The following is a 17,222-nucleotide window of genomic DNA, read 5'->3' as shown; positions in this document are numbered from 1 at the left end:
AACAGGTCTTCTAAGAAGGAATAAATAATTTTGGTTGGGTACTCTAAACGAAGGTCGATGACCTACACGTGCCGTTGATTAAACGCGACTTTCGATCGTTAACCGCATGTGCATGTTTCATGTCATTTAATGCCTGCTTAATGATTTAAAACAAAAATGTGTAAAAACATAAGAAATTGAATTTTTATAAATATTTCCGAATTTTTTTAAACGCCATGTGTAATATAACTTTGTGAAATATGTGTAAATGATATTTCACAAAGTTGCCTTTCGATTCGATTTCGTTTCGTTATAAAAAAAATATGGTTATATTACTAAATTAGAAGGCATAATGTTTAAGGTATAGCCATATGAGCGTTACCTTGTATATTATGTTGTCAGTGTGTACAGGCAACAGTAATCACTTTCAAGTTATATAGAAATTGTAGGTTTTGTTATCCATATTTTTAAAATTTCACAGCGTACTCAATTCCAGATGTTCTTGTTCTCAAAGTCAGTGGAGCATATGTTGAACTAAGTTCAATGTTGCATATTTTAACTAAACATAACTATGTTATATTAACAGTCGCTCGTTGCGATGCAAAATTCTGCGTTTCTAATTAAAATATTTTCAATATAATGTCTCGAAATAATTCGCCGCTCATTAAGATGTAGTTGTTTTTTTTTTTGCAAATATAATAAAGAGTTTTCGCTCTTTAACAGAAAAATACTTTTTTTTTATTGCAATTTAAAAGGTTACTTATTATATTACTAGTTCTACCCCGTGGCTTCGCCCGAGTGAATCAGTTTATAAAGTATCATATGTTCTAAGGATATAATCTATCCGCGTGCCAAATTTCATGCAAACCAGTTCTGTGGTTAATGCATAAAATATTCTTTTACACAAAAACTCTTTCTACACCAATGTCTATGTCCATCCTTCCTAATTTCATGTTTATAATAGTAGTAAAAATAACATTATATCAATAATATTTCGTAGTGATTAATTATTTTTTATCTTGTCGACAGATTATTCCTGCGCTCTGGTGGGTGACCTACTCCTGCAAGGTCATCTGTACATCACCAAGAATTACTTTGCTTTCTACTCGAACGTGTTCGGATATGTGACCAAGGTGAGTGGCTCCGTTGACTACTTTTACTTATCATTCATGCAAATAGGGTTGCTGCTTTAATCTTTTTTAACAGCGTGTCAGCTGTGGCGGTACATGTGGCGCAGTGATAGGCATACTCTATGGATGGATATTATATAGCAATATCTATATGTTTTAGTTACAATATCTATAAACTGGTCCAATAATGAATATCTTAACAAGTCTGTTATCCTAAATATAAAATTGAACAACAGACTTTTAACATATTCGAAAATAGATATCCGACCGATATTTTTTTTTTCATATATTTGGGTAAACTAACAGTGACAAAATAAAGAATAATACATACATTATATTAATCAAAGAAAACTTCTTAAATAACTATTAAGACAGCACTATAATGTATAAGTTTCTTTTTATAAAAGGACAGCTTACTGTTACTACGTAAGCAGTTTGTTATTATAGTTTTACTTTGTATTTTCCTCTTGTATGTACTGGCGTCTTGTTTATAAAGTTATCTCTTTCGATATCCTGTAGATAAAAAGGAGTGGGGGTAACATATTATATTCTTAATTTGTAACTACTCGGAGAATAGTACTTAGGATTGAATTTGTGTAGTAAAATATTAATTTAATCAGCTATATTTTTTCCATAATCTACCTCTTGCTATTTATATCCTTTACGTAAAAGCAAGGCCATCAATTCTACAATAGAGGCTACGGTTAATTTGAATATTATGCATTACGTTTAAAATTAGACAAGGACATTGCAATTTTTACATATCATAACGGTATATAAATTACTAATGAACGTTATTTATGTTTAATTTTTTAAACTTTTCTATTTGGTACAACAGAATTAGTAGTAACAACATTTTATAAATGTACCTATCTTACTAATATAATAAAATTGTAACTGGATAATTTCTGTACATGGACGATATTTAAGGAAAATTAATACGAGAGATCTTATTAAGGTCAATAGAGACCAAAACATTGTCTGTCTTTCTGTATTTTTGTTCCGGTATCACGGAAAAACTACAGCTTCAAATTGGATGCGATTTTCACAGATGTGTTCCTAAAGGACATAATTTAAAATCTAGTGTATGTTTTGATACGCTATCTAGAAGTGCTTTATTTATTTTCCTATTTCTGAAACTCCGAGTACTAAGTAACGGGTAAAAAAACTAGTATTTTATAAAATGTTTTAATAATCCACTTAGCAATTAAATATGTGTTTATAATAATGTATTATATTACATTATTGTTAGTGTATCAATAAATTAATAATATATTAACGATAATAATGTATAATTAAGTAACATATTAACACAAATGTGCGTAATTAAAGTAACACATTAACATAAATGTGCGTAATCAAAGTCGTATTACCATCATCATATCATTATCATCATCATATTACCAAATTTGGCAAGTTGACAACCCTAACAATTATGTTGCGACGACATTGCGGTGTATGTAGTTTTCTGGGCCAAGTTCAAAAAAAGTTGGCTCGAGATCTAGACTCGGCTTGATTATGTGCTGTTCTAATGAAAAAACGACTTATTTGCTACCATTTACGGCGTTTTGCTTAGTATCTATTGTTTTAACAACGTGACACATTAGTATATTAAATACGAGACAATGACTGAGAACATAGCAGTTTACCGCTTCAATTTATTTTAGACCCAGTAGTTAAAAAAATACAGATGAAATTACAATGCATGAATTGTAAATTTAAAGTACCGAGTCATTTTCCGTTGATGAAAAACATCTCCAACAAACCAAATTAATCTGAGAGAAAGTTGTAGATTCGCTCGCTCTCATGTTGGATTAAAAATGCTCTTCGGAATATTTGCAAATGGATTATTACAATATCTAATGTCTAATATTATATAACTATCTTATATAATCGTATGTGCAACATACTTGCAATATTGTTTTTAGGAAAAAATCGCAACAATTTTGTAAATAGAGTGCATCCTCTATTTTCTAAAAAAGACATTGATTTATCTAAAGACAAAATTTAAAGCACCCAGATTAGATACAGTTTTGAATAATTTATTATTTAAATTTATTTGAACAAACATCGTCGAATTGGGGCCTCATTTACTTAAATACATAATGCAAACTACCTACCACTGACACTGCGCTTAGATGTAGTGAAGTATAAAATAAACAATACTGTTTATAATTTAAAATGACTATACTGTAGTTTTCTATGGAAAAAGTAAGGTATTTGATTATATATACAAAAATTATACTTGAATAGAAGATGGCAAATATATAATTACGTTGCTCCACGGAAGTGGATCAAGCTACTTATATAAATAGCATTTTTAGCTGAAAGTCGTTTTTGACCTTGATACAAATGATGTTATTTCTATTATACATATATTCAAATTAAATAATATAAAAATATTCCATGACATTATGCGCTAGCTACTATATACGATTTTTTTATATAAATTTTAATATTTTTTTATGGGAGAAATTTTTGTAATTTTCCTGTGAAAGAGTCTAATATAAATTCTTTTTATGTATTTTGTTTTAATCCTTAACATTGATATCTTCTATGCACTACGTTTCTTTTTTGCAGTCGAGAATAAATCTTGACGCGACATTTTCATTATCCTCCCGTTTCTATCGTATCCTATAAATAATATAAAAAAGACGCCGTTTGTCGTATCTTCTCACTTTCAGGGCATTTCTCTTAATAAAAAGACGAGTCTAGGAGTTCTGGACGTTAATATATCTAGCGACGACCAGTTTTTCGGTTATCTGGGGGAAAAGGCTAAAATACCTTCCAAAAAGTTAGGAGTGCTCAATAGTACAATTAAATTGTATAAAGCTTAAGTTAGGCCGCATATGGAATACTGTTCTTACCTATGGGCAGGAGCGCCACAGTACTAACTTCTTCCGTTTTCCGCATTCAAAGTCTGGCGGCTCGAATTATTGAGAGTCAGCGCCTTACTGTCCGACTCGACCCACTGAAACTGCCCAAAGATGTTGCATCTCCGTTCATCTTCTACCGAATTTATCATGGGGAGTGTTCTGAGAAATTGTTCGGATACCTGCTGCTGATTTTCACCACCGTACAACTCGCTATAAACTAAAGTTTCATCGCAATCTTCTGGACGAGTGGCGGTCTTCCACCGTGCGTTTTTCAAGGCACTTTCTTCCACGCACAACCACTCTTTGGAATCAACTTCCAGCAGCAGTATTTCCGAACCGATACGACAACATAACTTTCAAGAAAAGAGCATATTCCTTTTTAAAAGGCCGGCAGCACACCTGCAATGCCGTTGGTGTTGTAGGTGATCATGGGTATCATGCGGTAGTCACTTACCATCAGGTGAGCCGCATGCTCGTTTGTCCCCTGTGTTGTTAAAAAAAGAATATTTGTACGAAAGATAAGTTGAAATAAGTAATATAATTTTAATTACTTTTATTTATGCCATATGCTTTTTCATCTAACGTAATTATTAGACACCGCCCTTTTATCCCTTCCCACCAGTAGTGGAAGCTTATTCTTATGTCATGTAATGAACTTTTCTTGAAAGTTAATCGTTATTGGATTCCGTGAGGACGTGACGTGAGGCAACACGTGGTCAAAATTCCAATAATAATTGTAATTAACAGTATTACGGTCTACCGATACGTTCTTGACCTAATTGTAACCTACCGATAAACCAGTCTCCAGGCTATTAAGTAAATGAGGTCATCGAACTTATTAATTTTTTTTGACGTTCATCGGTGTATTATTTTAGTTACGTGATTTATTTTGGTTTGCTGTAAGTGATAGGTGGTTAAATTTGATTTGATAATGTAGTTTTTTTTTGTTTAGTTCTTTACCCGAAAATTGAAGTCTTATAACAACAGATGATGCCCATGATCTTGATGAGAAATAATGTAAACAGAGTGAATTGTAAAGGGACATCTTTCCCTTTGATAGCTAACATTAAAAAGGGAACATTCCATGGGTTTGGTTTGGTTTGGTCATGTGTGGAGAATTGATGAAAAAAGAAACGAAAGAGAACGAGCATGAATGAGTAAATAGTGTGTGACTAGAGTATGGTTTAGATTTTTTTTATACAACTTAGAATGACAAACAAGCTAACGGCCTACCTGATGGAAAGTGGTAACCGTCGCCTATAGATATGAGCAGTACCATGGACATAACAGAGTTTCGCCCATGATACCTCCCATGCGTTGCCATTCCTGAGGACTCAGTTGTTATTCCTCTGTACCCTGTAAATTCACGTCATATCCCATCCTTCAAACCGAAACACAGTCATGCAAACACAACTGCTTCGCGGTAGAAACACGAATGGGACAGAGGTACCCAAGCAATCGACTTTTGTACAAAGTCTCCCTCTGGTAGATGAACGATCCCTTCCGTTATTGTATGAATAGATTTATAGATCTGACACTGCAGGTACTATCCTTAATCTATGATCTGAAGGAAGCGCAGGTTTGTTTGAATATGATACTTGCGAGAGGGAAGGGATTATTGGTATTGATTAATTGCGTTATTGCTAGTAAATATACGCTAGCAGGTTGACTTCAACATAATTCCCTCTGAAAATTATGGAGGTTAATTCCTAGTGAGTTCATCACGATGATGCACGTAACGGACTTGCTTTCATCCTCACTTATCACTTGTGCTCTACAAGCGCATAGTGCTAGCGCAAATGGGGCTGCTATCATAAGGATGGTTTCTTATAAAACAACTAATCTTAACGTAAGGGTCAAGCAATTTGTGTGATTGCCTGGCTATGTAGATATACTATATATAGGCTTTTATTCTTTTTGTATAATTTAAATTTTCAATTTTCGAATTCCAGTTGCTAATCCCGACGTCATCGGTGCTCCGGATATCAAAGGAGAAGGTTGCCCGTATAATTCCAAATGCAGTTGGCGTTTGCACTCGGGATGAGAGACACGTGTTCGGTTCTTTACTGTCTCGTGATTCCACTTATAAATTGATGATGCACGTATGGAAAGCGGCCAGGCCCGAGTTGGCAACACCAAAGCCACAGGTAAATAATTTGTTTATGCGCGCCATGTTTATTTGAATTAAAAGTCTGAGTTATAGATGACTAAAGGTGATTACAACTTCAAAAAGAAATACATTTATCTTTATCAATTGTGAACTAATTTATTTATTTTTTTAAATTTGATGTGTTTACACTTTTTGGTCTCATGCAAATTATGTCAAAATAGAAATAATTTTTTTTGAAGTAAAGATGTTTAGAAATGCACTAAATAACTAAATAATTGTTTAAGATGTTAATGTTTTTTTGTAAGTTTATTGCGAACAAGAACTTATGTAGGTTAAAGAATGTTTAAACTACTTAGTTTTTGTATTGTATAGATATTGGGACGCAAATTGTCAAACTTTATTCACTATGATGATGACGATACAATAAAGCAAGCCATTGATGAGCACAGGTTCATAAAAGGAAGCGATAGTATATTTGTTTAAAATGATATCCTGACAAGCTCGATTTGTAAACAATGATTTTCCTGTTTTTCCTTATTATCTTTTCCTTCTTTGAAAGGTCAAGGTTACAGTTAGCTAAGAACTTCTTGGAATTACTTATTCCAAGAAGTTCGTATTGTGTAGATTTGGGCATTTTTTGTGTGAAGTAGTTATATACATTACGATTTACTTTTAAAAAAAATAACGATTTTAGTCGTAACGAAATTAACATGGTGCCCATATATAAACGTTATTGATTGTGAAGATAAGTTTCAAAATCTTTTGGCAAATTGAAAAGTGTGAAATTAATAATTTCCTTCTTTTTGAAGTGGCTGAAAGAACACTACGAAGTATTGCTAAAACGTAAATATTAGTAAAATACGATCATATTGTCGCTGTGTGGTCCCGGTATACGCCATCCCTACCTTCCCGTGGGTGTTGTAGGAGGCGACTTAGGGAGGGCGAGGGATGGGCAGCGCCACTTTTAAAACATCTCTAAATTCTAACTGTGGTTGCCAATCCGCTTACCAAAAATGTCAACTAATGGCAAAACCCCCATGGGGGAGGCTTATATTCAGCAGTGGACAATTACAGACTGATATGATGTTGATGATGACCATATTTTACAGAATGAGGAAATTCCACGACATGTAGCGTCAATCTTAAATATATTGTCTAATAAGTACAATCCGTCTATGCAAGTAACTCAAGATCATTCCTTATAGCCGTTTATGGAATAGGTTTACATATGTTCAACTGCAGATAGTTAACAGCTAATGTAATTATGATGTTTTAATATGTTTTGAGTTTGAATAAAATTTGGGTTCGTTTTAATTCCACTCCTTTGCCATGCAGTGTTAATCTGCTTTGAATACCAAATCAGTTGAAGAAGCGTACTAAACAGGAGTGTTATCTCGTAGAATCTTCGTCAGGTTATATAAATATAGTTTCGTTATATACTCTTAATTATATTAATTCTTGTTTGCCTTGTACAGGGTTTGATGCGAGCCATTACGACATTCACTTAACTGTAATTTGTAAACTGTTGTGACTTATTTCTATTATATTTCTAGTTCACTTAAGTAATTTTTAATATTATCAGTTTATAATGTTTCAACGACTATGTATACCTATTTAATTATTTTATATCGATTAAAAAAATGGTATGGAGCTTTCAATTTTTAGGTATTTCTTGGAGTAAAGAATTGGATCTTTGAAAGTTTTAAGACCAATGAATATGGACTGAAGATACGAAAGAAATTGTCATTTACCAAAGAATATTTTTATTATGTGGAGTACCTTTATAACCCTATAATGTAGCCTCTTTTGAACTCCAATTATAAAACTATTTGACTCTTCATTACAGGATGCCCGAATATCGGAAGTGGATTTGGACGCTTCAGAGTACTCGCCCGAGGACGATAGCAGTTCAGGAGCTGGCGAGAATCATGACCCACCGTCGCCACCGGTCCGGAGAGATTCTGAATCTGGTAAGATTCATTTGATAACGAAAGAGTGATTTTAAACGTATTCATCATCGATTCAATATCCAGAATGCTCCAAGAATGTATACTCGTATACAGTATGTTAATTAACCAAATCTATTCCTTAAAGGCTAGTGTTAATATCCATTAATAGGATCTCCAAAATTTTTTTTCGAAGATAAAATTGTGTGTATTTTGTCAACAATTAAAATTCTCAAAAAAAAAATATCAACTGTATATATACCAATAGCTACATCATAATAGGTATGCCTTTTACTAACACTAGTTTCAAGAAATGCGTTAGTCAATTGTATATCCATTGTTTCATACATTCCATTTTTAATTACGAGTATGTGTGTGATTCCTGAATGTGTTTTTTTTTTATGCAACGTAACATGGATTGCATACAGTCCACCTAATGGAAAGTTGTAACCACTGCCTAAAAATGTCAAATCTTTGCTAAACCTAGTATAGCTATTGGATTATTTTGTCCCTTCCTTTACACTAAGTTCTCAATATGAAAGAAAGTCACAACACAGTGCAATAGTTAAAGTAGATTTGTAGAAGGTTTTAGTTTTCATGAATACGGGGGTATACAGTACCATGACATAACATAAATACACTATGATGCGTTGCCGTTGGTGAATACTAAGATGTTATGTCTACTTAACCTGTACTTTTTGTATTTGCCCCATGTTAATATAGTCGCGATTGAAGTTTTTTTTGAGATAATTATATTAAGAGGGGTGTATTGAAATTTACTCAGTATGCCAACGTCGGAGTTACTTGTCTATTTTCAATAACAATTTTCGATATTTCTGATTGATTATGTATTTATAAAGTGCTGTAACAGAAAACTTAATTATTATTACATTATTTATAGAATAAGTTGCACATAAGCGGACCACTAAGATTTGCACTTACTTCACGTTTTGCTTTGAAAGTTTTTAAATACTTAAATTTTTTGCTATCAAATTGTCATTGACAAATTTTCTTTATGTTACTTAGCAAAGCAAACAAGCTCTATAAGAAACTTATTGTAGGATAAATATTTTTATTGTCATATTATGTTAGCAGAGTTCTTACTATGTAATTAAATATATTTAAAATTGGTAAATTATTTTGAAAATTTGTCTGTAAATTTGGACGTTAACACACTTCGGTACGCTTCGGTATGGATACCCTTAAATTGTCTGTTTTATTTAGTGTACTGTGATGTTGATTCTAGGCGCATGCGCTACAGTGATCCAGCCGGCGCTGCTGACGGGCGGCGTGGTGGGCGTGGTGGGCGTGGGCGCGGCGGCGGGAACGGTCGCGGGGTGCGGGCGGGCGCGGGGCGCGGGCGCGTGCTGGCGCGTGCTGCTCGTGGCCGCCACCGCGCTGCTGGCGATCACCGCCGCGCTGCTCTCCTACAAGTTATACCTTGTAAAACTGCATCCACAGGTGCGTTTACTACTCGTAACTTGAAAATTAGGAGGTTAAGAAAACTTAATTTGATATTCCTTCATAAACTAGTAATGAAATGTTATGTAAATTGGACACTCTTTTCCACGCTTAGTCTCTCTTTTGGGCCGTTGTGCGTATGTGTCGTGGCTAGTACAGCCAGCGCAGTTCCGCCCAGAAGCACAAGCTGTCTGTAATCATGGGCCTCACGGAGCGACCTTACCATTCCGAGGATTTTAAATGTTGAGGGGCCACAGCTTCATATTCTAGGATTACGTGAGCAGCTGTTTCTTCGGCGTCGAAACAGCCTCAACATATAGAGCTGTCTGGAGCAATGACCCGTTATTGTCCCTATCGTTGTTTTAAGATTTTTTTCTATCTAGATAAACTAGTAAATTGTTAAAGAAAGTTTTCTCGGTTGTATGTAAGTATGTATGTTCTACCATTAAACAATAATTTGTACCCCCTTAGATATTGGAAATTAATGTACAAGTTTATATGTAGTGTATTACACTATCATGTTATCAAGGTTTTTTCTTCATGGAAATAGTTTTTTTTTTTTTATGGAAAAACAATATTTTTTTACGTAAAATCTAACTTTAATTGAATATATTTTTTTTTGCTATCTTAAGTCGAGATAGTAATTCACAAGACTACAACGGAGTTTTGATCTTTGTTATGTATTAATTAAATTATGTCGCGTTATAACTAACCGGATGTTAGATAAGATTATTACCTATATACTTATATTGGTATTTATATACGTACTGCTAATGTACGTTGGAACAAAGACGAACTTGTTTATCATATCTGTATTCCGCAGTTTCGGTCGTGGTTATGATATTGAATAGTTTGTGACCGTCCTTAAAAAATGAGCTACCAAATCGTATGTCCACTGTTGAACATAGGCTTTTCCCATGGGGGGGTTGCCAATAATTGCCACGCTAAGCGGTTTGGCAAAACAGGTTTTTTATGTTTTAATAGGGACGCTGCTGCCCATCCCTCGACTATAAGTTCCCTTAGTCGCCTCTTACAATACCCTCGGGAAAAAGGGGTGTTCTATTCTAAGCTGCAAACGTATGGCATATATCTATCAAATACGAAATGAGTTTTTCAAATCTGACTGATAGTTCTAGAGATTAGTGCGTTCAAACAAACAGACCTTTCAGCTTTATTATATTAGTATATTTATTAGAAAAACATAACGTAATGTTCTTGGACGCTGATAGTAATCATTCCAGATTGAATGTAACAAGCTTTTAAAATTATTTTAGGAGGAACTAAGTAAATTATCTGGCGAGGAAATGTACTCTGAATTGATGAGGTGGCGGACGCGACTGCACGGCCGCGCCGCTAACGAGCTGCACGCTTTCCTTACTACCAACCTGCTTCTACTCACAAAGGTATATTGTTTTCTCATCTTAACAACTATAGTCTAAGGTGTCCCTCCCAAGGAAAAAGAATGCATCAATTGAATCGTTATCTCAAATAAGATAAAACGAGACACAAGACGTCGCTTTCATTCGGCGTGAATTTACTGGGTACAGAGGAATAACATCTGAGTCTTCAGGAATGGCAACGCATGGGGTATTATGGGCGAAACAGTATACTCTGTTATGTCCATGGTACTGCTCATGTCTATAGGCGACGGTTACCACTTTCCATCAGGTGGACCGTCAGCTTGTTTGCCATTCTATGTTGCATAAAAAAAATCTATTGATCGATTCTTTGGCTACTTGTCGAGGGTTACTTGATTAGAATTATTTTGTTTAATTCCGCTACTATTAGTATGTGTGATTTGCTAACACTCGAAGATTCGCCACCACTATAGAAGTTCCATAACCTTTTCATATTAGTCATTAATCTCCGACTGCCATTTTTTCACATAAATTTTTTCATAAATGAGGCATATTCAGGCGAATTATTAAATCGTCGCCTATAGACATAACAGAGTATACTGTTACGCCCATGATACCCCCCGTGCTTTGCCATTCCTGAGGACTCAGATGTTATTCCTCTATACCCTGTAAATTTACTGCCATATCCCACCCTTTAAACCGAAACACAGCCATACAAACACAACTGCTTCACAGTAGAAACACGAATGGGACAGAGGTACCCAAGCAATCGACTTTTGTACAGTCTTCCTCTGGTATATTCTCACATAGATTTAAGAGTAGTATCTCCTAGTACATACGACATGCAATGACAATAACAGAATCCGTGGTAAGCAATACACAGAAGTGTAAACAAGATGGGAAATATAGTTTTGTCTTGCTCTGCACACGCGGTCAATTTATTTGCCACGTCAGAAGTATTATGTTTATATCACTCGTTCAAACTAAGTATCTATGTCACATTTTTCATTTGTTAGTTACCTCAGTGACTTAATTCTATTGCTATTTCATAGTGTATACGCTGATAACATTTCCATGGATTCCTCTTTCTAAGTATTCTCATAATTCGCTTCAGGTGCGGCAATCCTTAGAAACGTTGTCCGGAGTGATATTAACGGACATGGCGCATGGCTCACCTCTCAACGTGGACATGCCTAACGAGACTGTCTTCAGTTAGCGCAGCCGGCGACAACAGCCGGCCAGCCGGTCGCCGTCGGAAGGTTGTGTGCCTCGACTTGCAGATAATTGTGTTTAGGGTACCTACCTACACGCAGTTAAAAGGCCTTTCCGATAATCGAAGAATTTAATTGTGCCCCGCAAATACGTTTACGCTCGAAATATACAAATCTCAAAATAAAAAACATATGAAATTCAAAATGTTCATATCTCTGTTAAAGGTCGCCTGATAGATCTCTTTTAATGGTAAGATCATGAAGAAGACGTATAATGTACATTGTACTTCTCCTACCATATAGTTGTTTGTTATTAGTTACATTAAGATATTATTTGAAGATGACAATAAAAATAAAAAAATATACTATAATACTGAAAATATCAAAGTCTCTGATATCTATATCTCTAATGAAAAGTCTTAATAAACCTATGCCAATCGTGATAAAATGAACAAGGAATAAACATAGATGTAAACAGTATCGCTTGCAATGAGAATTACCAAAATCGTTACAGAATTGCCGGCACTTAATCTGTGGTCGTAGCCCACTCATACTTAAACGATATAATTCATTTGGAAAATATACTTTATATTCTGAGGAGATAAAAAACATCGCTACAAAAGTATCTTAAAGTTCCTATCACTGATACGAAGTTTTTTTTTAAAAAAAGGGCGAACATATAAGATCGTGGAAAGGTCACAGGTTTTTTTTTTTACCTAGAAAGCCCTTCTCTCATTAATAATATTAATACAAAATTGGAGAAGATATCGTGTACTCACTAAAAATGACCATAACCAATATTTCGTCAAGGTTTTTTTTTTATAATGAATAAGATTTTCAAGAGATAACAATTGAAGAACCTTAAAGAGGCGAAAGCAATGTCCCCACCATCAAATAGGTCGTATGCATATTTGCGTGACATTTTTATTATTATCGGAAGCGCATTTTAATATAATTAATTATTTATCGTGTCTAATTAAAAACATTAATAATTGTAGCATGTAATTGGTTACGGTGGAGGAATCTAATTTCTTGTAACCAGCTTAAGTTATGATTTTCTTATAAAGAATAAATCGTCATAGTCGTAGAATACTGACGGATCTGACAAAGATTACATATAAAGATCCGTTACTATTCTACGACTATGACGAAATGACAGCAACTATTTCCAGTTTCGTCAATGATGAAATTTTATTTGCATACATAATCGACGACATTGGTTATTTTTACGACTTCTAAATTGTCAAATTCATTTAATGATTCCACGAATTGAATGATTCTGAATATAGAATTAAATTTTATGGATAACAAATTTTCAGAATCATTTCATTATCTAGTTTCAGTCTGTATAAAGTTGTCGTTATCAGTTGCTATATAATTTTAAATTGCTAGCAATATTCACTTCGGACTAAAGTCTATATGTTTTAGTACAGTAGTAGTAAAATATATAGTTTTAGTTTCGGAGCATTCAGAGATAAGTAGGATATGTTATCTTTTCATTTTGATATGGATATAATGGTACTATAAGAGCTCAACATAATATTCAGTGCTAGGCATTTATATTTCTTTTTTTATGTAAATACACGTTGTCTATGGTGTTGTTATTGTCTATAGATATATTTAAATTTATAATCGCAATGAATGTGCTAAATTTAGCACTATATTCATACCGATAAATTATTTAATTTGTACAGAATAGATGCTAGCCTTTTAGCCAACTTATTAACGTGAGAAAGTGAATGAGACTGAGACCATTGAATGATTTCAAAGTGTTTTATTTTGTGTAATCTGTATTTTTATTATTTGACATATTTAATAAACAAACTTGGCGTGTTTATTATGGAAAACTGATATATAAAAAGATGCACGAAAAATAGCAATGTACAATAATATATACATCTTGGGAAAGGGAAAAACAAAGTATCGTAACTTCAAGTAGATTAAATTAAGTGTTGTATTGTATCAAGAAGCAAATAAACTCGTCAAAAATCGCAGTCAGTGGCAAAAATTCCACCAACAAGAGTGCGGCTCTTAAGAAAAAAATTAATAAGAACACAAAAATATGATGTTTTCGTTAAAAAGACATGCTAAGTTTGTTTACAAAGATGCCAAGATAAAACAGTATAGGTATGTATATGATATCGATTCTCGATTACTCACTAGTGAGTATTCGATTCTACGATAGTAGGTGTCTCTTCAAGTCAGTAGAGATGTGGATCCGTGTCCAAAGAGTTACTATGTTATCCAATTCGATTTTGTAACTATTGAATGTGATGTTAAAATGTACATAAGATTAGTTTTGAAGTTGGTTTAAAATATGTCTATAAGGCATAACTATGTCGTATTAATTGTGTCAAACACACTAGGTTAAGTTAGGTTAGGCCAAACATTTGTTTTTGTTGATACCGATAATAGTGAACGATGCAATTTTATTGTGAACCAAGAAGAGTCCTATGTACGTAGAGTACAAGCAAGACTTTGTCCATTTTATTATGTTTATTGTTAGATTCCAAACCAAAGTTGTCCGTTAGTTTGGCCTTAGAAATGTTAGGTGTAGTCGTATTCACAATTGTAGTGTAAATTATACAAACATGTACGTAAGACTGACTGCTAACATGCCCTATATTTATGTTATTACTCAATTTACAGTTTATTTTTCTACTTGGCATATTTAGTAAATAATATAGACTTTATCAGAATTGGTCATTTAATAACAAGACAAAAGTATTAGACAATAATAATACATAATGACACCAAAATCTTTTTTATTTTAGCCATAGTTTATGCACTTACATTTCTATAAACAGATATGCTATGATTTTTTTATTAAATATGCCAAGGATATATAACTATTATATATGTATTTATATTATGACTATTTAAAAAAAAAACTATTTTAATATAAAAAGAGAATATCATCGCCAAATATTGAGAAAAGGTGCGACTCGATGGATAACTGCAAGTAATAGTGACATCTGGCGGGATTTAAGTGAGAACATTTAATTATTACTTTATTGACTTCCCTCTCCCGAACAATACAATTGTGAATGCGGCGCTGTCAGAAAGGCAGTGGTGCTAGTAATTAGATAAGGGTAAAAGAACCAACATTCCTCAATTGAGCAATATCCCAATTCCATAGTAAGAATGTTTAGCTTATGAAAGATTGGCCCAAAATTGATAGAGTTGTAAATGGTTTGCCAAATGTTATATTCATAATATTTCTTGCCACTTTATGTTTTTTTTTTATAAATAATATTTAATATCGATAATAAGAACTGTCACTGATGAGTGTAAAAAAATAGAACTTTCATGAAATGAAATCATAATGTAATTTTTTTTCTGACGATCGAAATAGTTTCTTTCTTTGTTAAGTTTCTGTTATAAACAGTATGTAATATTTTTTTTATTTTTACCAATCGTTAAAAACAATGTATTGTATACATATGAATACAGTAATTAATGACCATTTATTGTTATAAATTATTGTTCTAGTCTTCGGGAACGCTCAATCGTTGGTTTACGTAAAAATTGGGTTAGTACTTAGTGACGGAAATGTAATGTAAAAACAATCCAACTTTTAAATTTATTATTTAATAATTTTATATGCTTATAAAAAATCTGTACTGGTATTTGCTTTACTTCAATATGTTCAATTGAACACCAAAAAATTTTATATTTAATCATTGTCAATATCGAGGATAGTATGGGCACAGATAATATTATGATAAATCGAAACAGATTCCATAAATAAATATAGAACTTTAGAAAAGAATCCTACAGATTCAATAAGTATTGTATCAGTATTTATGATCTATACATTAATCTGTTCTTGAAAGTATTTAAAAATTTACCTCATGAAGATAACATTGTACCGGGCCTTTTACTAAAGATAGACATATATGTATCTTATGGTTTAGCATCTTGATAATAGAGGGCGCTAGAACTTATAAAAATAATTTGTACGCAAGCTAGATTTAAAATAGGGACGTGTAAAATATTAATCATGCTGGTGATTGTTTTAATGTAATCCAAGGGCTTTTATATATCTTGTGTATACTTTGTTGAATTTAGTCAATGTAATTAAATGAAATTGGTCGTTGAACTGAACACGCATGGCCTAATTTGCACTAGGCTAACAACATCAGTGCCAAAAACTTTTCTATATTTCAAATTTAGGCCTCCTAGTGCGTTCTTGTTGTGTTGATTATACTTTTGTTGGTCGCTTATTGTTACCACAAGATTTAGGATATTCTTAAAATCTATAAAGAGTGCAATCTGACTAAAAAGGCACTCTGGTGTCGGCGATAGCTTAGTGCATTCGTGGGGTGTGGGAATATACTGTAAGGGGATGTTCATATCTGTAAGAGACAGTTATCACTTTCATGTGAATCAATCAACATTCTATCATTCCCAGTACATAGTCATAAATAAGTATACTCAAACTGTACGAGTAATTTATTATGTAGTGACTGTGTTTAGACACTTGTGGTAATAATTCTAAATTTGACACTTTATTTTTTCACCATTAACGAATCATTTGTAATTATTAAAAATTTGCCAAAGAAATAGTAGATAGAAATATCAAACATAGTATAGGAGATTTGTACAATATATAGTTGTAGGTAGAATCATGTTGTTATATTATTTTTATTATTTTACATGTGTAACTTCTGCAGAATCTTGCAGGTAATGTGTTGTTACATTATTTTTAATAAATAGTTTATTTATTTCGTAACATATAATGTACAAGTGGAAAATTTTAAAGGTGTTCAAGTCAATATATTTCAACGTCTAGACTTGTTTCATCTTTAGAAAAGCTTCTTAATATTATGTTATCATCAAATTATAAATTTTTAATATTATTAGTTGTTTATAAGAACACTCTATTTTTTGGAAATACAATGGAAAGCTTTATTTTTGTATTTAAATATGTAATACAGACATTGCTAGTTTAGATCTAAACATTTTCCACTTGCTCACGAAAGTGCAATGTACTATTCAGTGATGAGAATTTATGTAATAAGTTGATTTATTTCTACCGCGTAGGAATTGTTGACGTGTTTGGTTGTCGCTCATTTTTGTATATTTGTTCAAAGTTATGTATGGTTCGTTTGTTGTTTCTTGTAAATAATAGATTGAGTTAATTGAAAA

The 17,222-nt window shown here is 33.0% G+C and overlaps 1 protein-coding gene across 4 annotated transcripts in view; it reads left to right on the top strand.

Moving 5' to 3' along the window:
* Nucleotides 1-17,222, top strand: part of LOC113510812 (uncharacterized) — a 95,907-nt gene extending 78,685 nt beyond the window's left edge. For all 4 annotated transcript variants that reach the window (XM_031907240.2, XM_031907242.2, XM_026894347.3 and 1 more), the window contains 6 exons: nt 1,009-1,112; nt 5,938-6,132; nt 7,942-8,065; nt 9,288-9,502; nt 10,777-10,905; nt 11,975-17,222. In XM_031907240.2, the coding sequence (XP_031763100.1) occupies nt 1,009-1,112; nt 5,938-6,132; nt 7,942-8,065; nt 9,288-9,502; nt 10,777-10,905; nt 11,975-12,076 (869 nt within the window). In that variant the 3' untranslated portion in view covers nt 12,077-17,222. The remainder of the gene's footprint in view (nt 1-1,008; nt 1,113-5,937; nt 6,133-7,941; nt 8,066-9,287; nt 9,503-10,776; nt 10,906-11,974) is intronic.

The sequence above is a fragment of the Galleria mellonella genome, unplaced genomic scaffold (genome assembly GCF_026898425.1).
Source record: "Galleria mellonella isolate WM207_F2 unplaced genomic scaffold, CSIRO_AGI_GalMel_v1 utg32, whole genome shotgun sequence".
Classification (NCBI taxonomy): domain Eukaryota; kingdom Metazoa; phylum Arthropoda; class Insecta; order Lepidoptera; family Pyralidae; genus Galleria; species Galleria mellonella.
This window is presented reverse-complemented; position numbering and strand designations above follow the sequence as displayed.